The sequence below is a fragment of the Helobdella robusta genome (assembly GCF_000326865.2).
Source record: "Helobdella robusta unplaced genomic scaffold HELROscaffold_29, whole genome shotgun sequence".
Classification (NCBI taxonomy): Eukaryota; Metazoa; Annelida; class Clitellata; order Rhynchobdellida; family Glossiphoniidae; genus Helobdella; species Helobdella robusta.
In genome coordinates, this window is record NW_008704475.1 from 2,240,832 (window position 1) to 2,264,653 (window position 23,822).

A 23,822-nucleotide genomic window follows, 5' to 3' on the forward strand; every position below is an offset into this window, starting at 1 on the left:
CCGCTGTGAGCTGTTTTTATTAAGTCAGAAAAAGGAGGACCGTTTAACATATCAAATCGACCAAAAAAGGTCGACTAGCCATACTTCCACAAATCTTGGCCTCCCCGTGAAAATTTTGGCCTCTCCCGTCAAAATTTAAACACTTTCAAAATTTTGGTCGCCTCCGTCCAAAGTTGTCTAGGTTCGCCACTGGGGGTCACCACCGGCAGTCCAAATTTTAAACAGAGACTTATTTTAATACTTGATATGTCTAATTTTGTGCCGCTTTCAACCATGCCAAATGCAACTCACTCACAACGGCCAACAACCTAGCTTTGTTCGTAGGGAAAACATTTAATTGGTTCTCAAAATTAACTGCATTGTTTAACCCTTAAACACCGAAGAAAAAAAAACATTGAAGTCGTTATGGGTCGAATCGACCCACGGTACATAAAAATCGTTTTTTTTGCCACAAAAAATTAATAAAAAATATTCTTAATTACAAACAAATTAAATTTAGCAATAACTTTAAACAATAAGTTATTAAAAATTTAAAAAAATTATTTTTAAATCGTTAAAGATTTAAATACTTAAATTTCCTTTTTGCGGCAGGATATGTTAAACTTGTTTATATCAATCATACATTTTTCCAAGGGGAGGCCCATTTACCAACATAAAACACTTTCTTATGGGTTGGCAAAGAACCTCAATTTTTTCAACTTTTAATTATTTTCGGTAATGTCGATTTTATTTTATAAATTTATACCAAATAAAAATAATTAGTTATCACATTAAATAACAACTAAAAAAATTTAAAATTTTGTTACAAATTGTAATGACTGAAAAATTGTTGTTAATGGTGTTATTCAAAGCTTTTTTACTTTTCGTTTTTGTCCTGTTAATTTTTCTGACTGAATAAACACTTTCAATAAATGTTTAAATTTTTATATTGTCATTTATTTTTCCGTTTTGTATATGTACTAATTCTCGTGTCGGATACAATAGTTTAATTTTTAAGTAAATTTTCATTTTCGTAGCTACACAAACATGCCTACCTGTTGCATTATTTAAAATTGCTCCAATTTGATTTAATTTTCAATAGAAATAAAAAATTTTTTGATGCATCTTTTCACAGGTTTATTTCCAAATTTAACTTCACACTGAAATAAGTGTAACAACTATTCCTATACTCACTGAGTAGAACTATTTTGTTTTACAATTACATATATTTTATTTTATAAACAATTATAATTTATAATTCTATCATGGATTACCATTTTATTATTAAAAGCAATACTTAAGAAATGCACAAGTTTCTGTAACAGTTTATAAAATTTCAGATTTCTTCAAAATGTAGAAATGCAAAACAATTGGATTTAGTAAGTGTATCAGACAGGAAATAAATGATTTCAAATGGCTTCCATAAAAAAAAATGCAGAAATGTGCAGTGACCATTTCTGTAATAAAGATTATAAGGGTTATGATGAAGGAAGCATTCTCATGTTTTCAAGTTATTTATATTTATATGTCATCAGTTACACAAGGAAGCAATTCACATCATCATTGTACATTGCAACATTCTTATCTATACAAAAAATATAAAATGCATTCAACAATATTATCCATGTATTTTATTAAAACTTAGAAAGGGCATAATGACATTGTGAATAATAAACCCTGCTTAGGACTGGGATCATCATCATCATACCAATCACCATTACAAGTATTGAGTCAATTGGCATAATCAAGTTTTTTATATGAAATACACATCAAGTATTTAATTAATGTAACGAATAAATTAACAGAAAAATTTCTGGAAAAGTTTAAAAAAATTAGAACATATGACTTTGATCAAAATTCATTTGTGTTGACACTGCATTTGTATGGGCATAAGGCATATGATTATCTTCAGACAAATGGCCTACATCTTCCTCAAACTAGGACATTAAGAAAGTAATCTTGTCATACCTGTTCAATAATTTTAATAAGATTATTTTAAATAACTATTCTCAATGTCATTTTATTAACACTACATTAAGAGGTGGCTACAAAACATTGATGGTATGCCTGGGGTGATTTCTACAAACCTTCTTGACTAATAGTGATGGGGATCCTCTGGAACTGAAGGATCATGAAATTCAATCTAGTCATGGATTGAGAAATTTATTACAATATAAGAATGAAAAAAATATGTAGGTGTAAGGCAAAATCTTACTAGAACTATTATTTTTAGCAACTTATGATTTATTTTTTATTTATGACTATTCATTTTCAATGATACCGATATTTTCAATTATTGTTATCCAAATTATACACATGGCTATATAAATTAATTTGATTGTGGCTATTTCTATGCTTAATCATTTTATTTACTTGCCATAGGTATGCGCAGCATTTAGTAAATTAATGATAATTAATAACACAATATTCTAACTGCTTAAAGTATAATAAATTAAAAGTACAATTTCTACAAACCTCATTGGTTATAGTGATGGGGATTCTTTAGAACTGAATGATTATGATCTAACAAGTCGTGGATTGATGAATCACTGGAATCACACATTATCTTTAATAAATTTAATAACAACATGTAATATAATTTAAGAATGAAGAATATTTTGTTAAACATTAAATGAAAAAAAATTTAGTTTGAATCACTCATAATTAATAAATTTTAATTAAATTGCAACGTTAGCTTGAGGAGCTTGATGCTTAAATTGAACAAAATTGTTTATTTTATAAAATTGATTGATAAGTTGTTTAATATATTTATTTAATTTTGTATATTTTTATTCCCAGGCATAAGCATTGTAAATAAAAATTTTACAATCAATCAAGCAATAGGATTTAGGATTTTAGGAACAAGTGCTGTTAATGTAGTTAGTAGTGATCGGTAGTCTCTAGTTCTAGTCTAATTTGTTAATGTTTGTTAGTTCCATCTGTTATTTATTTTAATAGAATTAGTAGAGTTTAGTTTTAGCTTAATTATTAGAGTTTAGTAATTTAATTACTAATTAATCGTCGTTAGTGTTGTTACGTTACAGTTAATCATTAACTGTTAATGAATCGTTAACGCCTTTTAAACGGTTAACGTTAATATTACAAGTCGAGTGTTAGAGTGGTTCACAAAAATTTTTTTTTATTTAAAATGCAAGAACCGTCATACAGCAATATCTATCCTAAAACAGCATCTAGTATCACCTTTTAAAACATTTTAAATAAAAGCAATATTCCGAAATTAGTAAATATACGATCGTTATTTTAGACTTGAGCGATAAAAAATCACCCTCCAATTTTCCTCCGGAAGTAAGCTCCTTGTTCGACCGTCAAAAATGAGCGAAGGCTGTTATATTTATTCTATTTATATGCATTTTTCTTTCTGTATCAAATAAAAATAAATGTGATTATGTCTTGTCGCGTTTTTGCTCAAGAAGCTTTAAATATTATCCTTGATGATGATGATGATGATGATGAAAAAAGTGGAATTGAAAGTCTGGGTAGCCTCTCTGATGCTGAATATAAAAATAATGAAAATGTAGATTCAATGTCCAGTTTGTTATCAACATCAATCAGGTCTGTTGAATATGACTTAGAAGAGAAATTTCATGCTAGAAAGTTTGCAGATGAGGAAAAAAATGGAAATAACAGAAATGATGATGACGTCCTGGCTTGTAATTTTTGTGAGGATGATTCTAATAGTGGTTTATGTTTGATGTCAACTGATATGGAAAGGCATATATATGAATGTATTGATTCGGTAATTGAAAAGATTTGTGGAGCATATGTAAGTGCAGACGGCACTGTGTGGAATTCTAAGCCTTATTTGACTGGAAGAAGACAGTCTGTGAATGTAATGAGAGCAGCTGGAGGACTGAGTGCTTACGGACGTCGTCATTGCACCAATACTGCTCTCTATATTTGGCAAATTTTCATGGACAATTCTCTGATCGATATAATTGTTGATTGCACTAACGACAAAGCTGCTAGTTTGGGTGCCAATTTTGTTACGAACAGAGAGGAAATCAACACTTTCATAGGTGTAAATATTTTAGTTGGGGTATATAAAGGAAAAGGAGAACCCGTGCGTGCACTTTGGTCAAAGTCAGAAGGCCGACAATGCATCAGACAATTTATGTCAAGGACTAGATTTGAAGAAATGACAAAATTTATTAGATTTGATTTTACTAGAAGCCGAAGTGCTCGACGAAAACTATCAAAGTTTGCACCAATGGGTGTGGTGTTTGACATATGGCAAGAGAATCTTGGAAAACCATTTATTCCATATAAGTATGTAACCGTAGATGAAACACTTGTACCATTCAGAGGCCGCTGCAGTTTCAAACAATATATGCCTTCCAAACCTGCAAAATATGGCTTGAAGTTTTGGTGTTTATGTGATGCCGAAACCGGCTACTGCTTGAAAATGAAACCGTATTTAGGCACAGATAATGGAGCAGCGCGGGCAAAAAATTTAGGAAAGCAAGTAGTGTTAGATTTGACGGAGAACTTAGACATTGGCAGAACCACTGTTATGGACAATTTTTTTACATCTTTGGAATTACTACGTGAGATGCAAAATCGTAATTTAGGAGTCATTGGAACCATTCGTAAAAATTGGAGAGAACTGCCACCAGAATTTGTAAAGAAAAATAGCGAAGGTGTCACCTCTTTATTTGGTTATTTACTTAAAACAACCCTAGTTTCTTATGCACCAAAAAAAACAAAAGAGTAGTTTTACTGTCAAGTGAGCACAGTAACGAAGAAATAGATGACCAAAGTAAAAAACCAGAAATAAGGTAAAGAAGGAGTTGATCATTTGGATCAAATGTGCGCAATGTACATTACTCGAAAGCGAACCTTTCGTTGGCCAAAATGTGTTTTTCAACACATGGTGGACGTCACTGCATATAATTCATTCATCCTTTGGCAAGAAGTTATTGGACATAAAAACAGAAGGCAATTTTTAAAAAGTTTGGGAGCAGAATTAAGCGGTGGGGAAATTGATGACGATGTAAATATAAAGTTGATCCAATCTCAGTTAGCACCTGAATGTCAATCATCTGCTAAATCTGGAAAACGGTTGAGATGTAGAAAATGCGTTTCAAACAAAACGGTCCAACGTTGCAACAAATGTTTGAATCCATTATGCATCAACTGTGTCAATGTCATGACTGTTAATTTTATATAAATTTGATACTTGAATATAATAAAATGTTTATTTTATGTAAATTTGGTGTTTAAAATGAATAAAATGTTCAATATTATAATATCGTTTCAATTTTATTCACATGGGTCATTTCGACCCATGCGGTCGCGAACGTAAACACATTTTTGGAAGACTGTTTTTATATACAAGATATCTGATTATTTAAAATCAAGCTAAATTTATGAAAAGCTTATAAAAAATTAGACAAAGTCAAAAAATTTAAAATTGTTAGATTAAAAAACAAGCGAAATATGATTTTTTAAAAAGTGTGCATGGGTCGAAAAGACCCATGTTGGTGTTTAAGGGTTAAAAAAGGTGGTTACAAAGTCTAAACAGCGGAGTTAAAATCAGCTGAGTTAAAATGCTTGAGTCCAGTGTCATAGAATTTTAGTACTAAAATTTAACGGATTTTATTGATTTGAATTTTCCCGTTTAAATAGTTTTGATACTTAAGTAGAACTTGAACTAAGTTTCTACATTTCTAAATTAATCATATACAATTTTGGCGAGAAAGTTTTAGTACGAAGATTTCGTGAGTTAATCCCCTACCAACTTTGACTTTCATTTGCATACATGTTGCTGTATAGCATTTACCATTAAATAAAACTCACATACATATAAGTTTTACTAAACCATCATTGCAGTATCATGATTAACAGTTTCACGTATAAATATAAATATTCTAGGTTTCAGAATATTAACTCAACTCCACTTGTTAACGTAAAAATGCAATTAATAGCAATAGTAATAATAACACTGGGCAACAAAAAAAATATTTTTTTTTTGTATACTTAACTTTTTTAGTCAAATTATACTAATTTTGGGGTAAGAAAAACGAAAATGCAAACGAAAATTTTTTATTAGCTCTAGTTTCTGAGATATACAACAACAACAAAATTTTTGGTTTTGCTTATTCACAACATAGCAATATGACATTTAATTTACTTATTTTAATAATATTTAAAGTGCATTTAGTTTTTTCAATAAAGATTACATTCTAACAGTTTTAAACAATGAAAAATAATAAATATAAAAAATATTATGGAATATTTTCGCGCGATAGTGCCATTTTTGCTTTCCGCCTGTATTCGAGCTCTGGAGCATTCCTACATATAAACCAACATTAATCTGCAAGCATAGCTTCATTCCAACGACCCTCATATCTTTTTTCCATTACAGAAATATCTTTGTGGGACCTTTCTCTATGTTCATCACTAACAGCTCCACAAAGTGGAAAGAAGTCTAAATGTGAGTTGAGGAAGTGAATCTTCAAGGATATGTTACGTCTTAGTTGATGGCATTTTTGCAGAAGTACTGTTAACAATTGGATGTAGTTATCATCTCTTCTGTGGCCTAAAAATCCACAAATCACTCCCTTGAGAGATTCCCAAGTTTCTTTTTCTTGCCCCTTCAAAACTTCATCAAATGCAGGATCTTTCACAAGTTCATGTATCTATGGTCCAACAAAAATACCCTCTTTTACTTTTGCATCACTTAGTTTTGGAAATTTGTTTCTTAAATACTTAAAAGCCTGTCCATCTTTGTTCCTTTGACAAAATTTTTCATTAAACCCAGCTTAATGTGTAAGGATGGAAGAAGTACATCTTTCAGCAACAAAATTTTTGTCACCTTTGTTGAGATTTCTTGCAGGCCAGTCCATTTGTGTGTAATATGAAATTTTGTCTCTATGTCCCACATACACAAGAAGCAGCAGTATTTGGTATAGCCTAATTGCATTTCTAAAAGTGTGGCAATACTTTTAGGAATACTTTTAGGTCACCACAAATTTTCCATTTGTGTTCGTTGTAATTGAGTTAAGAAGAGTTTTCATATTTAGGTAAATTTCTTTCATGTGAGCTGCATGGCCAATAGGAACTGATAGAAAATGATTTCCATTGTGCAGTAATACAGCTTTCAAGCTTAGCTTTGATGAATCTATGAATAATCTCTATTCACTTGGATCATAGTTCAAATTGAGACAATACATTAATCTATAGATATCAACGCAAACAACAAGGTTATTTTTCTTCTCAAAAAAACGAAGAAGATTTTGTTGCCGTTTCCTGAAATAGGAAACTTTAACATCAGATTGGAGAAGATTCCACAGTTTTAATCTAGACCCTAAAAGTTCTGCCATTTCCAGTGACAAGTCAAGATCTCGAACGAGGTCACTTAATTCTGCTTAACTCCATCTGTGTGGTGCATCATCTGTTGACACAAAATCAGAATCATTTGATGTAGAAGGCTGGCTTTCTTTTCCTTCTTCTATTTCATTTGTGCCTCCATAAATAAAGCTTTATAGATAGCCAAGAGGCAAAATAAAAAAAGATAAAAAAATTTTTCCAAAAAATAAAAATTTATACTCTTGAGGATAGAGTTTTGCTTTTATCTTTTGTACTAGAGCTAATATGTAATTTTTAATGTCATTTTCGGATTCAGCAGGTGGAAATACGTAAGAAACAACTAATTTTGGTTCAGATACAAAAACACTGTTGGGCAGTGATAATTAGTGGGTGCTGTTGAACAGAATAGCTAACAAGCTTCCTTGTGGCAATAAATTTATATAAGTATAGTATTTAAGCACATGTGTTTGAATAATGAATATGAATGACAATAGCGTACGTACATGCATTTGTTAATTATTAATTTGATTATGGCATAATGTTAAATAAGCAATGTGGTTTCATTAAAAGTTAGTTCTGCTCTTCATCGTAAAAATTTGACCTTTGTTTTCGTGCTTAAATTGCATCGGAACGTCACCTGATAACTGTTTGTTTGAATGTGCCGGTTTCGAATTTCATCATCATTATCATCTCTCGTCAAAACAACCCGAACCCGGAAGTCAGAAAAACAACAAACAACAGCAACAGCAATAAAAATGTTTACAACAACATGGTAACGGTCATCATGATTTCGCAAAACTTTCTTTTATTTTTTGGCCAGTCTGCTGCTGTAAATTCCTAAAATATAATTTCTTACTTACTGATTTCACTTTTTTTCCTCTGTTCAATAAAATAAATTTGAATAAAATAGTGCTTCAATCCTCTGCCTGTATGCATTCATTCGTTGCTTTTTTCTTTTCAGCAGTGTCCCATGCACATCTGAGCTGCTTTCTGACACTCTAGTCTTCTAATCTAATCCTAGTTAGATTTGCTGGGCTGTTTGACAAAAATGGTCCTTTGAAAATTGAATGAAAATTAAACTGGACAATTTTTTGATAATTAATTTTAATTTGATAACTAATTTAAAAATGTGAGAAGATTAGTAGATAGGTAGAATTTTTATTTTTTTTATAGTTTACAAATTTACATTCCAGTGACTGCCCTTCTGGCCTGCAACAAGCATCTTCATTTTAAAATGCAATGAATAAAAAAATTTGTTGTTCTCATGAAAAAACTACCTGCTGAAATTGAGTATATTAGTAAATAAATAAATATAAATACATATATATATATATATATATATATATATATATATATATATATATATATATTTCATAACTTTAATTAATTAAACTTTAGAGTAAATAGAAAAGTTTTGTCTAGAAAATATAATTCTAATCTGATTGGTGTTTGCATTGATGAAAATGTTGTCACCCTCGCTTGGATTACATTCATCGGCGAAGTATTCCAACTGCCTTCACAGAGGTGTAAGTGGACTGCAGGCAGAAGCAATTGTTCTCAATTCCAAAGTTGATGGAAGTTTTCTGGTGAGGGAAAGTGAAAGCATCCAGAATGGATACACACTTTGTGTTTTGTGGGTTTTCCAATGTTTGTTTGTAAAATAAGTTCTTATGACAATTGAGTTTTCAATATATTTTATGTAAATATAGTTTTGCTTTTTTAATTTTTGATTGCTTGCATCTTACGTATTTAATTGCAATTTTAAATATTGTATCATAATCTGATAGGTCCAACAAGAAAGTGTACCAATATAGAATACTTCCTGATAATAATGGCTTCCTGTCAGTTGAAGTCAGTTGCATGTGAATACTATCACCTCTATACTTGTTATTTGATGTTATTTTGCTATTGTGTTACATTATGCCAGTTGATTCACATACTACTTTAATAAAGAATATACATATTTTAATTAGGAATATTGATTTTACTAATGGTAAATATTTAAATGGTGATGAATGTGATTAAATTTACTGAAAGATTTACTCTTCATTTTCCGCATCCCAAATGTTTATGCTTGAGAAATTTTATAATAATGATCTGTTTCTTGACAGGGTTCTATAAATTAACACTGGACAACAAGCAGATGAATAGTTTTATAACTCTAAAATACTTGCAACAATTGCTTGTAATGAATTCTGGTGATTCCAAAAAATACAAATTAAAATTATTTGCAATTATAATTTGCTACTAAAAATAAATGAGGTTGTTTCTAGGAGTAACTATTGGTGATTGTTAGGGGATCTAACTGACCAAACTGATCATGAAATAAGTGGTCGCAGTTATAGTTAAGTGTTGCATAAGTTGGTTGTCAAGGTTGGTTTTATGCAGATGCAATAGTAGGCCACTCACTATTTGGAAAAATAGTTAATTAGTTATTGTTTTAGAGACTGTATTTTTTTTAGATATTCATGCAAAATATTATTGATAGAAAAATCTTTATATTTTATGACAGTAGGGTTATTGAATATCCTTGATGTATCGGTTTGAAAAGATCCTACTTAAAAAAAATTTTCAGAGTGATGAAGGAGTGCGAAATAAAAAGCATGCAGATCTGAACAGTTTGATATTGGATTACGTGGAAAGAGGCCAGAAAAATGGACTGGTCACCAGTCTCACCTTTCCCATCATGGTCAGTACGGAGGCATGCTCTGATGATGACCTGGATTGTGATGCTGGTGGGTCTCCTCTCTCTCTCTCTCTTTCTCACTCTCTTTCAATTCAACATTCCATTGTTCATTATTATTTTAATATATTTACTTTTGAAGGTTTATAATTGTTATCACACACACACACACACACACACATACACACACACACACACACACACACACACACACACACTTATTTATATATTTATTTATATATATATTCAATTGTCCAGTATTGTAAAAATATATCGTTTTCATTGGTGTTGTGTCATATGTGTTTCTTGTAAAATTTTGAAAGGAATATAGATGAATTTGAATAAATTAGAATGGACTTGAAAAATTAGATGATTTAGATAATGGTGAGTCGTTTGAAAGATCTCAAACGTGTCAAAAGTCACTCCTTTGTTTGAAGTCTGCAGACTTTGACAGCTTTGTTCAGCAGTACTTCATGCAGAGGTTCAACCACATCGTTTCTTCGAGGTATGTTGTAGTGCCTTTGCTATGTTGACATCCAGAAAAAATTTTATTTTCATAATTTATTTTCGTGATTTTTTTATAATTTCTCAATTAATTTGTGCTGGGGTCCACTGTTTAAGTGAAGGTGGTTAAGTTGTGGTAGAAGTAAGAAGCTGACATATTCATTAGATAATACAATGAAGTTTTATCTAATTTGCGTTAACCGTCGAATCATTAAATTAATGATTGAATGGATTAGGTGGTCTTAAATGTTCTTACCATTTTTGGTAAAAGTGCCGAAAAAATGGGTTTCCTTCATTATAATTGGTTGACGTTGTTTAATGTACATTGCACATGCACTGTTTCGACACAATCCTCTGAATGTCATGGCCGACAGTTGCGACGACGCTCTCAAAGAGTCGATGAGGAATTACGTTCTGAACGGATCTATCAAGGATGTTTACTTGAACGACTTCAACGGCATCAGTGACAGCAATAACAATAGTAATAAACTGGGCACTACTGATATAAACAAATGCTTACATTTGCAGTCTTACATTGAAGCACAATCGCAACAACTTATGATGTTAGTGCTCTTTAATTTGGTGTTTTGTATTATTATCGTGTTATCTTATAATCGTGTTATCTTATCATTTCTTTCGTTTGTTTTTCACATTGGTTCATTTAATCTTTTTTTATGTACTGCACATTCTTGTTAGAGACACTTAGTAACTATGTTGAATTACAGGAAGTTTCATTATGACATTTTCTGTTCAATCATTTACTTTAAAAAAAATTTTTTGACATTAATTTGTACATTTGTTCATTGAAACGTTCTAATCCACTATTTGGCATTGCATTGGTTTGCTTAAATTCAGTTCTCTATTTATTATATATCTCTTTCGTTTGAACATTCATTTAGTAAGCTACATTTGTTGCTTGCTAGCTGGTTTATTTCTTTGAAACACATTTCAGATTCATTTCACACTTGAGATAGTGTAGTTAGACATTTTGCAACTGTATGTGTAACAAGCAATTTGTTGCAGTTGCATGTGTGACAAGCAGATGATGTCGTTTGATAAGCACGTCGATGACTGTTCAGCTGACGAATGATTAAGAAGGAATGATTCACGTGAAACAGACAAAATGATTTTATTTTAAAAATGTAAAAAATGCGCAAATAATAATATTTCCGTCAGGCAGGTGGAATGTTTCTTGAAGCAGGTGGACACGTGGAGGCAGCTGTTCGGTCCCATGACAACCTCTCCACTCCACAGGCAATCCGTTGTTAGTTATTTCATTTATCCTCTTATCTTGCCTTCTTTTCAAGATCGAATAATTCTGCTAAATAATTATGAAATTATTATAAATGAATTGGTTATTCCTTATTAAATTGTATACTTTGTATGGACCATTCATCTGATCTTGAATGCTTTGTAGAACATTCTTTTAGTTTTTGTTTGGAATTTTTTTTACGTTAATTAAGCGGCAAGCAAATATTTGGTTGACATGTTATGGCAAAATTTTTATTTTTTCCTTCAAAGACTAGTATGAGTGTGGTGATATCAGTTCCATTCGTTTCACAGTATACTTAACATTAAATGATTCTGGTGCCACATTTGGTTGATGAATAAATTGATTCAATTGAATGAATTGATTCATTTGAATGAAATGATTCAATTGAATGAATTGATCCTGTTGAACGAATTAATCCAATTGAGTAAATTGATTTAGGATGCAGGCAAGTTGAGTTTGGAAGATCTGTTGGCTAAAATGACTTCGTGCAAGATTGCAATATCAAACTTGGACAAGAAGGTTGGAAGGAGATTGATAGTAATAAAAACACGTGGATTGTTTTCATTCTTATGTAAATTGATACACTTCTAACAGTTGTTTGTATGTCACCTTTTTACAGCCACAGTTTCCTAGGAAACATTTAATACTGCATAATAACTACATAATAAGTTAATAACTGCAAGATAGGATGTTGCTAATTCTTTTAATTGAGGATCTGATGAATGCATAAACACAGCTATTTATTTCTTCATTGCAATATCCATAATATAGTTAAACTTTTGTATAATATTTCGTATAATTTTCTTGCCAATATTAACTATCTGCTTCAAGTTCTCAATTAATTACGATGTTGCTGTGGATTAAATATTGAATAATTGATTGAACAAATGATTAAATGGTTGGTTGAATGATTGATTGAATGGTTGATTGAACGGTTGAATGATTGATTGAAGTCTTTTTTCTTTTTTTAATGGTTGATTGAATATTTGATTGAATAGTTGAATAAATCGGTTGATCGATCGGTTGATTAAATGACTAAATGATTTATTGTATGATCGATTGAATAAATTATTGAATAATTGATCAGGCAAGTGCGAAATATAAGGAACTGATAAAAATGTGGAAGGAAGGAGGAGTGGTTGTTAATGACGATCAGCTGGCCTCATCGACTCCCTTAATATCGTCACTATCCACAGCCTTCTCGCTTCCATCCCCACAACTCAACCTGCCTGTCATTCCGTCCGCGTCATTCGATGCTAGTTTTTTTTTCGTTTGTTGTGCATACTCACCAAAAAATGTCTTGTAATCAAGTCGTATAATCAAGTCATGTAATTAGGCGTCACAAACGAGAACACCACATATATGCATTAAGCACTTAATTATTTATTTAACTAATTATAATAATAGTTAATATATATGTGGAAAGCTATTAACATGAGGTATCAGTTAAATGCATTAAAATGAAACATGATAAATACTCAGACAAAAAATTAAATAAGCTATAACTGAATAAACAATTAAGATATTTTAGCAAGGCTGAAGCAAATTGAATTGAGAGTACTATAAACAACGAGGTTAGATTGATAAAATAAAAATAATTGGCAAATAATCTATATATATTATAATCAATCAGTTTGTAAAGCGCGAAATTTTTAAACAGATGGATCTTGAGATCAGCTCTGAACTTTGTATGAGATGAGTCAGAGAAGGAGGTAAAGAGTTCCAGAGAAAAGGGCCAGAAAAAGCAGACGCAGATTTAGCAAAAGAGTGTTTAACATGTGTTAAGAGGAATTGAGAATGAGAATACGATCGTAAACGGGGACGTTTTGGTTTAATATATCTGACAAGTACTAGGAAATAATTTAGATTCAGACTTATAAACATTAATGTGCTAATATTAAAAATTATTTTATATTTTATAGGTAGCCAGTGCAAGAGAACAAGATATGGAGATATATGAGAAAAGAAAGGGACAAAGCAACTAGACAAGCAGCAGAGCTAAAATCTTTAATTAACGAATAGAGTGTACAATCAGGAAGATCATAGTAAAGTGAGTTACAATAACCAATCCTAGATAGAACTGAAGTAACAAGAAGTGTTGGATCTTCAAGGAAAGAGAAAAGTTTTTTTTTTATTCTACGTAGATGAAAATAAAAACTTTTAGCAACACTATTAATTTGAGAAGAGACATGGTAGAATTAAAGATGGATTATGCATCATTACCACACCGTTCATCCGATCGGGGTGAAACTTTTATCATTATCATTGACAGACCTCTCCTTGCTCGTTACGATTTATTTGACTCCAAGCAAAAAAACTAGATATGCAGAAATATTGTGCAAAATTAATCCAAATAAATAAAATCTTTAAAAATGAATAAAAATTGATAAACTATAAAAAGATTAAAATTTTGAAAATTTGCTTCATTGATACTATAGAATGACACCAGACCCAATAGCTGCATGCCAGTCTTTTTAAAAATTCGATATCTAACATTATAGCTTTTTTATTTATTAAAGCGGGTCAGCTGATGTTCTTTTAACATATTTTAACGAAACATATAAAGATTACTTACTTGTTCATTCAATATTTTGGCAGAACAAGATATTTTTTAAAGGATTTTATTATATGTCTATTTTTTTGCGCAATTATCAGATAAATTTTACTGGATCATTAACAATGACGACGAACACTGACGACACCTCCAATAGGTACGCACGGTTACATCGTTGGGCCCTCTTTCCAAACTCTTGCTAACTGTTGACATGATGGCGGGAAACTTGCATGCCCTCAAATCAACAAAAGATGCCATCACCAAAAAAAATATTTTTTCGCACGATAAAAGTTTGTTTTTCATTGTTCTTTTTTTTGGATATTTTTTAAATTTAACTTTTTGTTGAATAGATAAATAATTTTTATTTGGCATTTTACGTTTATAAAAGAATGTTAACAGTACATTAAAACGTCTAATTTAATCATGTACATCACATTAAATTTTTTTGAAACTACCGTGAGCCCCAAATATTTTCGAAACAAAATTAAAACAATTGTTGAAGCAAAGATATCGATTGTTTGGTGCATACATCAGATTAAGATGACACTTGCTTGAATGATGTGTTTTCTCTTGTGCACAGTTGAACAGCTTGTCAAAAGCACAACATGCAACACCAGACTTGATATGTTCGTGAACGGAATGAAAAAGAAAACGTATGTCTTTGATGACGCGAGGCAGAGAGAAACATTTTGTCAACTAATTCAGCAGTTGAAGCGCAAGCATTCGTCTGACGTCGATGTCAACTACGTTTCAATTTTCATTGGGTCCTGGAACATGGGTCAGTTCAATATTAATTTAATAATACTTTGAATGGTTGAGTGCTAGAATGGCATGCATAGTAAATGAAATTTATATAGAACCTGCTTCTGAACGTTCATGCATTACAAATTATTTTCGTTAGTAGCATAGTAGAAAAACTAAGAAGGGTTGCTTCACATGTACGCACTTTGAAGGCTGAAGTCACTCGATCCCTAATTTATTTAGTAAATAAAAAATAGAAAAATGCATTTACTGCTTGAATAAATGAGCAATAAAACTGGGATCTTAAAGTTCAGTAAAGTGGACTTTTTATGAATGGGCCAAGAAATTGTGAATGATTGTTATGAAGACATCAAAGATCTTAATGTTAAAAGACAGTCATTATTCGGTTTCAAAATTGTTGTAAGCAATTTATCAGTAATTCCTAAAAAGTGCCTTAAAAGAATCGGAGTCCACGATAATAGCTTTTTTTATGTAAAAATATAAGGTTAAGACATCATAATTGAAAATATGGTAATGTTTTGCCGTTTTTATATATTTAATTAATGAATGTTAATGAATGGATAAGCGGACTAATTGAGGGATAGAATGGATGGGTGTGTATAAAAATTAAAGAAGTGATACGTGCATTAACGTGGTTTCATTTTGTAGGCAGTGAGATTCCGATGTTCTGTTTGCAACCCTGGCTGAGATCGGATGGGTTGGGCAAAAAGAGAAGCAAGACCCTCGGAATGATAGGGCACGACATCTACGTCGTAGGCACGCAGGAAAGTTCTCTTTCAGACAAGGAGTGGTCTAACAGGATTCTGTCCTTACTCATGGAGTCTTTTGGAGAGGAGTATTACGTGGTATGTGTTGTCTTTTTGTGTTGTTTGTGGATTTTTGTGTTTGTATCTTTGTATGTTTGGTGGCCGTTTGAAATGTGTTTATATCTTTGGTGGATGTTTGTGTTTGTATCTTTGGTGAATGTTTGCTTGTCTTTGGTAGATGTTTGTGTTTGTATCTGTGGTGAATGTTGTGTTTATGTCTTTGGTAGATGTTTGTGTTTGTATCTTTGGTGGGTGTTTGTGTTTGTATCTTTGGTGGATGTTTGTGTTTGTATCTTTGGTGGGTGTTTGTGTTTGTATCTTTGGTTGGTTGATGTTTACATGTTTATATAATTGTATCTTTGTTCATGTGTCCCTCAAATTTTTTTCTTTTCATTTGAATCAAACCCAACAATTATAATAAATTGTGTTTGTGCAAACATTGTTCATTCAATTTTGAATTTTTAGGAGGAAACCTTTCAATTTGAAAATTATCGATGTAGTTATCTGTTAACAAAACTTGGTCTTTATCAAACCTATTCATTTAAATAAATTCTCAACAAAATTAACCATGGAATATTATCTGGATGAAATTGCTAGTGCTTCAAAAATAAAGAAACGACAAAACTTAATACGAGCTTGTTTAGAACATTTAATCACTCAGGTTCTGATAGCTTCTTTATGGTCCATCCGGACATTAATAATCGCAAAATCAAAGCATAAAAAGAAAATATCAAACGTCCAGCAGTCTACAGTTAAAACTGGTATCGCCAACGCTTTGGGTTTGTTATAACTTTCTATTCAGAATTTAAGATCTTTATTAGTTTGATAAATTTTTATTTTTTTACTTTTGCATTATAAGACATTGCCCGCAATCTTTTCTGCGAAACTTAAAATCATCTTGATTCATACAGAGTAGGATGCCGGAGTTGGATACAAATTAGTACGACTCCGTCACCAACTCCTTGATTGAAAGTTTTCAAACATCTGACTCCTAGTTCTGACTGCCAGAAAAATTTTTCAACTTTTGCTTTACGACCCCAATTTAACCTGTGATAAAATGAAAGATACATAAAAAATTAAGAAAAATTATTTATCTTTTCGTCAGTTTCATTATTTTACATTTATTCAAAATTTTTTTTTCTTGGTAACATGCTGAACATTATTGTACTTGTGACTGTATTAACATATCGTTGTTTTTTTGCTTCTTCGCAAACATGCAAATTTCATGCTTAAAAACATACTTACATCTTATAATTAAATAAATAATTAATTAATTGTCTGTCAAGTACGCAATATCTTTTACTCAATTAAGTTTTTGTGCAATTCTTTATCATGTTTTCAGATAATTACTTTTGGATAATCACCAAACTTCTGTGTGAAACAACAAATCTTTAACAAATCTTCAGCAAATTTCAAATGTTGAAATCTTTAACATTAGCAGCGAAAATCTGGCTAAATGGTCTGTGGTTCATAGAGTTGTTTCGATTTTATTGACTGCTTTGATGATAATCGTTCGCTCAAATTTTTCGCGACTAAATGCTGTCGATAAATAACGGAATGCACTGCAATCACCTCTGGAACTTTATTTTTCAGGCATGCTATGAAACCTTTGTTTAAACTTTAGTGAGAAAAATCGAAAAAACGAACTACAAACATACTAACGCCAATCATTCGGTAAAATTTATAGAATATTGTAAAAATTATGGTCTATTACCAAAAACTTTAGTGAGAAAAATCGAAAAAACGAACTACAAACATATTAACGCCAATCATTCGGTAGAATTTATAGAATATTGTAAAAATTATGGTCTATTACCAACACACACACACACACACACACACACACACACACACACATATATATATATATATATATAGATATATAGTTAACTTCCAGTATTAAGACTGTCAGAAATGCAATTATTGATGAAAAAAATTGAGTATTTTTATTTAGTAGTGATAATAAATGAAATTATGATGCAAGAGTTGAAAAAATTTTCTGAAATTTTTACCCGGAGTCGGAGTCTAAATTTTTTGAGGGAGGGGCCGGAGTAGGAGTCGAATATTTTTTTATATACTCCAACACCCTGTTCTGACCAGTAACACGCCGTAATAATTGATAATTAATTACTAACCTGAATTAATTACTGACCAATAAAAATATATAATTACTAACCAGGTAACAAGGGAGCTATGGGGGTGAGCTTGCATTTTGGTGGGACAAGTTTCTGCTTCATCAACGCACATCTGACATCTGGTGGAGAAAAAATGAAAAGGTTGTTGCTTTTAATATACTTTTAATTTATTTTTTAATTACTGGGAAATTAATTATTTGAAAATATGTTGAACGGAAGATGCAACAAACGCTTCGATGTTCTACAAGTGCATCCGCATTTGTTCTCAGGACGAGGACTAACCGCTTGAATTGATGATGGCGCGTGTGTAGACAATTTTTTGATGCTCTCAATCGTGTTACACATTTTTTTGACAAATTATTTTTTGTTACCACAAATAAATGAGGGTGTTTCATTCTAAGATATGCTAGGAGTGAAACAATACGAATTTTAGCTACTTTCAATTTTTTATAAATAAAGCATCGAAATAATAATAGTCCATTTTAAATCGCCTATTAAACTTTTACAGACGCAACGACAACGTGAAGGATATAAGTAGGTTCTTAGACATGGGTATGAAATATGGTAAAGACGTAACTAACAAGTTTCATCACGTCTTCTTCTTCGGAGACCTCAATTACAGACTAGACCAGCTCGACCCGCAGGTTGGAGATGTTTCTTGCACGCATGTTCATCTAGTCTTTTTTTTATGACTTCTTCATCCGCTTGAATCTGGCTCATTGGAATATAAAAAAAATAATGAAGCGTTGTATAAATGATGTCAAGGGCTGCGTTTTTAAAATTTCTTTTACATTGTAAACAAAATTCTCAGCATCATTTTGTACAATTTTTGCTGAAATTTTATGTTTTTCAACATGTTTTTGTGGCTTGCGAAATGCCGGAAATTTGTTTTTATGAGTGCATTCCAATTTTTTTTATTTTATTAGATTTGCATCGCGCAATGCAAAACCGTTTGTGATACAAACAGCACTGCGTTGCGACACGTCTCCTGCTTGCAAGATGGCTGAAACAAACAATTTTTTCATTCTACGAGTTTTCTTGCCGCTCGATGTTGCATTCCCGACGTAAACACGCGTTGTTATTTTTGGAATTTTAGCGTTTTTAACAGATGGTAGTTTTTTGCGCCATTTCAATTTATTCAACTTAGATTAACAATTTTATCGTTCATTGTCTGAAATTTTCAGTAAAATGCTCGTCTATGTTAATTTTTCACTTGTTAAATTTTGTTGGAAGTTTTTTACTTAACTGATGTTTTCATCCACGAGGTTTCCAATGTTTAGTTCTGGTGTGTGGGGTAGATTTGGTAACGTGGCAAAATGTGATTTTTGAGGTCCATGTTAACAATTGAACACTACTAATTAATTAATTAATTAGTAAATTAATTGTTAACAGTTAATGGCTAGTTAACTAACATAATTTTATTAACTTTATTAACAATATTATAATTAACTAACATGATTAGTTAATATATTATCAATGCTTTCAAATTATACTGCATATAAACTATTAAAAAGTTGAATGTTTTTAAATAAACATCTTGAAGACCATCGCAGAAAGTGTTAAGAATGCAGACGGCAACTACCAGCAACTGTTGGAGCACGACCAGCTGAAGCAGTGCATCAACAACAAAGAAGTCTTCACTCAATTCCGTGAACAATTTTTACTATTTTCACTAAATTTAATTAATTAATATTATTATTAGATTATCTATCTGTAAACCATCTTTTATGGCTCTCAAAAGCATTAGCTAAGTACAAATTGATTTAGTTCACAATGAAGAGGTGGGATTTTAACTTTTTCCGAAATTCTGAAATTGATTGCCCACAATTTTGTAAGTCGAGGAGTGATTTGTTCCGGATTTTAAGTCCAACAACAACAAAACCTCTGGCAACAACAGGCACTGAAGTTTAACGAACCAATCACAATGTGATGGCGTCTTTCTTGAAACAGCTTTGTTACTTTAAATACTATGGAGGAGTAGGTTAGTTGGAACAATTATACACAGATGGAACTGTTTGAAAGCAATCCCTCGGGGAACTGGCCACTAACGAAGATCGGAGGGTGGGTGGGTAGGGGTCATGTGATCAGCAGTGGGCTGAAACAAAACTGATTATGTTGTTGTCATCGGCATTATCTTATTATCGTTACCATCACCACTATCATCATCACAATCATCATCAACACCTTCGTCACCATCACTGTGTCATCGCTGTGGTTATCGGCATTATCTTATTTTAATTTTCATTATTATTATCACGTTATGCTGTCATCATGATGTCATCATTATGGTCACGTGATGTCCGCATTGTTTTTATTCGCGTCGATAACGATGATTGCAGAAGAAGAAGAGATATTGTTTCCGCCGACATACAGGTACATGAAGGGATCGTCTGATTGCTATGTCTGGGAAAAAAAGAAAGCGACTGGGGTGAGAGTTTCTGTTGTGTTATCTGGTTGATGTGCTGTCTGGTTGATGTGTTGTCTGATTGATGTGTTGCTTTTTCGCTGTTTACAGACTTCAGTGTAAAAACAATAAAATTTGTACTTTCTATGTAGTTTATGTTGCCTGTTTTAAACTATCCCTATCGCCAAGGTTCGCATAAATGTGCCATCCTGGTGCGATAGAGTTCTCTGGAAGTCTTATCCATACTTCTGGATCACAAACACATCTTACGGTTTCTTCATTGTTTTTTTACATCAACATCTCCAGCTACATTAATATATTAACATTAACTTTGTGCAATCATCACTGCCATCATCATTACCACACCGCCCTGTTCTACATTTGTACCCCATCATCGTCTTTTCACTACATCTTCATCATTTTCACCATCATCTCCATCACCACACCATCATCATCTCCATTACATCATCATCATCTCTATCAGGTTGCTGTAACAACGTTTGCTCCAGCGACCACAAACCAGTGTTCTCAAGTTTCGACGTTAAAGTGCGTTCGCCTCTGTTGGCTTTCTAAATTAATATTTGATTTTTGCGACTTTGCTGCTCTCTTGAAATCGGTGCTAATAAAACTGTTAATGCGTTTCAACCTCTTTGCATTAGAAAACATCTGACCATGGCACTGAACTGGCTTTTTAAAACAAAACAATAGAAAGCCTGCCAGACATTTTTATAATCCAGCTAATTCATTTATGCTGTAATCTTTTTCCGTAAATTATGCGTGTTCAGTACTCTTATAGTTTCATCTGAAAATATTTTAATAAAATGCAAACATAAAGATGTGAGTTTTAAATATAAAAGAATCTGATCATCACAGAGAAGCGAAATTTTATAAACTGCATCTTTCAGTATAACTTGAAAAAATAAAACTGATCAATTTCAATAATAAATTGGTCAACTGATTAATTTCAATAAAAAATAAAAAACAGTTTCCTTAATTTTATATGATCTGCTGACGTTCGATTGATGAAGGATGCATTGAAGATATTAGTGGTGCAAAGTAATTTTAAAAACACTGCTTGCACGAGCAGATCAACAACATGAAGCCCTCCTTCACACTGAACAGCAACAACAATGTTGGCCAACTCCTCGTCTCCTTCCAATTCATCAACCTCCAGGTTAGCATTACTCCACCACACTCGCTGATCTTGTAACGAATTCACTTCCTTTGTTTAATAGAATCTGTCTTTCTATTTTTAATTTGACTAGTTTCGTGTTTGGACTGTTGTAGCATTTTGTTCCTTATTTAAATTTTCTTTCATTTGAAGTTGAAATGCTCCCGGGCGGATATTTTAAAAGTGGAAATAGCATCGACCTGCATCGAAGGTTGAGCATTTTGTTTTCTTCTGTTATAAAACTTTTAATTCATAATGTTGAATGTCTGCTTTAAACGAAAACGTATTGTTAAATATTAAAATAAAATAGTTGTCATATTAGAAAATATTTAGTTCTAACTAATATAAAATCAATCAATGATATAAAACTTGAAACGTTTCTTGACTGGCTTATAACAATTGCCGTTAATAACATGCCAGTGGAGGGTTATGGAGTGCCGACCTGTTTTAAGCAGGGCCGCATTATTGCTGCATTAACGTTCACCTACACATGGACAATTGATCTTCAACAACAACAACAACATGACAACAGCAACATGACAACAGCCACATGACAACAACAACACGATAACATCACAACAACGCCACAAAAACAATCGAATACAGGATCGGTTGCCACCAAGCCATCGCTGTGTAAAGTTGAGAACGATTGCAACCTTAATTATCAGTGGAATTCTGATCAGATTCCTTTGGTTTGCTTTTCAATTTGGCTCAACGTTCATATCGATCAAGATTTTGTAGTTGAAATATTCTGTTGTCAATTGTGTGTGATGATGATTCGAAGTTAATGTGGTGGTGGTTGGAGCTGCTGTAGTAATGATTTGAAGTTGATGTGGTAATGATTTGAAGCTGATGTGGTAATGATTTGAAGCTGATGTGGTAATGATTTGAAGCTGATGTGGTAATGATTTGAAGCTGATGTGGTAATGATTTGAAGCTGATGTGATAATGATTTGAAGCTGATGTGGTAATGATTTGAAGCTGATGTGGTAATGATTTGAAGCTGATGTGGTAATGATTTGAAGCTGATGTGGTTATAATTTAACTTGCACTTCTATTCTAAGTTTATGGCAAATTTATTGACTAGTTGAGTCCGATAATTGACGATCTGGAGCAGCTGGAGGAACAACATCTACTTCTCTCTGTCTACAATGATGCTCTGGAATCGCTTGGTTGGTTGTATGATGCTCCGTTCAAGTTTGCTTACACTGATTATGATGATGACATTGTTGATGACAGCGATGTTGAATGCAATGACGTTGATGATTACAAGCATGATTATGATTCTGTTGCGATAATTTTTTAAAATGGATTAGGATGATAAATTTTATGGTGTCATCGGATGTGATCATCCAGCCAAGTGAACCATAATTTCATCAGATTGAAATATTGTGTAATTCGCGATCCAAAACGATTAGCGATTAAATTAATTTATCAGTTAAGAACATTATGAACATATTTTAAAGAGCTGCATTATTTTAAGAGAGGCTTTGCTATAGCCACAGAAAGTGATGATAATGTTGATAATGATGTAAATTCGAGTGTCATCGTTCATTGTATGACGTAAGTATTGTAGTAAGCATAACATTATGGTTATACACTCCCAATCATTCAATCGACCAATCTATCAATCAACCACAAACGTTTTCATAGCGCCCTTTACATACCTCAAAGTTCAAGCCGAAGTAATATAAGTCTAACCTCGAAACCGATGAATGCGTAACCTCAAGTTGGCTGGGCTTTGTTTGAGATTACCATCTGACGAGAAGAGCTTAATTATTGACGATTAGTTTTATCCTGTGATTTATCTGTTGATTAGTTATTGTGTTTTTTATTCTAACGATTTTAACAATCGAACGAACGAGTGATCGATTACGGCAATTGCCAGCTCTGTTTTCTTTCTAACAAAGTCATCTAAAATAAGTCTGCTTAGGAATCAAGAATCCACGTAAAGAGAAATAACCATACCCTACAATTTCAAGGGGTCGGTAATAACAATATAATCATTCTCATTTCATCACGTACACATTTTTTATAATGTGTTGTGTTGCTTACAAGTCGCAATTGCATTACTTTAGGTGCAGCAGTCAAATAACACAAGCTACAGGAACTAAATAATAAGACAGAACAAATAGGATGCATAAATTATACAATGATTTCAATTTGACAAATATTTGAAACCCATCCTTCATTTTTGGTAGTTTTTTAGTTGTCGGGGTCCA

General features: G+C 32.0%; 4 protein-coding genes across 4 annotated transcripts; 3 read left to right on the top strand and 1 right to left on the bottom strand.

The window, feature by feature from the left end:
* Positions 1 to 3,385: 3,385 nt before the first annotated feature.
* Positions 3,386 to 5,167, top strand: HELRODRAFT_174410 (hypothetical protein; the record flags this gene model as incomplete). Its single annotated transcript, XM_009020901.1, has 3 exons — positions 3,386 to 4,211; positions 4,419 to 4,637; positions 4,911 to 5,167. The coding sequence occupies 3 exons, from the start codon at positions 3,386 to 3,388 to the stop codon at positions 5,165 to 5,167; spliced, it is 1,302 nt and encodes a 433-aa protein (XP_009019149.1).
* A 1,141-nt stretch (positions 5,168 to 6,308) lies between these two features.
* HELRODRAFT_174411 (hypothetical protein) lies at positions 6,309 to 6,922 on the bottom strand (the record flags this gene model as incomplete). The annotated part of the gene is made up of 2 exons (XM_009020902.1): positions 6,309 to 6,638; positions 6,815 to 6,922. 2 exons carry the CDS (start codon positions 6,920 to 6,922, stop codon positions 6,309 to 6,311), a joined length of 438 nt encoding a protein of 145 aa, XP_009019150.1.
* Positions 6,923 to 12,209: 5,287 nt separating this feature from the next.
* HELRODRAFT_192166 (hypothetical protein) lies at positions 12,210 to 21,002 on the top strand (the record flags this gene model as incomplete). Its single annotated transcript, XM_009020903.1, has 13 exons — positions 12,210 to 12,276; positions 12,854 to 13,023; positions 14,480 to 14,612; positions 14,903 to 15,100; positions 15,733 to 15,929; positions 16,552 to 16,669; positions 18,070 to 18,166; positions 18,534 to 18,669; positions 19,569 to 19,658; positions 19,976 to 20,006; positions 20,365 to 20,453; positions 20,619 to 20,700; positions 20,914 to 21,002. Exons 2-13 carry the CDS (start codon positions 12,886 to 12,888, stop codon positions 21,000 to 21,002), a joined length of 1,398 nt encoding a protein of 465 aa, XP_009019151.1. The 5' UTR covers positions 12,210 to 12,276; positions 12,854 to 12,885.
* Positions 21,003 to 21,525: 523 nt separating this feature from the next.
* HELRODRAFT_174414 (hypothetical protein) lies at positions 21,526 to 22,906 on the top strand (the record flags this gene model as incomplete). Its single annotated transcript, XM_009020904.1, has 4 exons — positions 21,526 to 21,603; positions 21,754 to 21,811; positions 22,207 to 22,292; positions 22,688 to 22,906. 4 exons carry the CDS (start codon positions 21,526 to 21,528, stop codon positions 22,904 to 22,906), a joined length of 441 nt encoding a protein of 146 aa, XP_009019152.1.
* Positions 22,907 to 23,822: the final 916 nt, after the last annotated feature.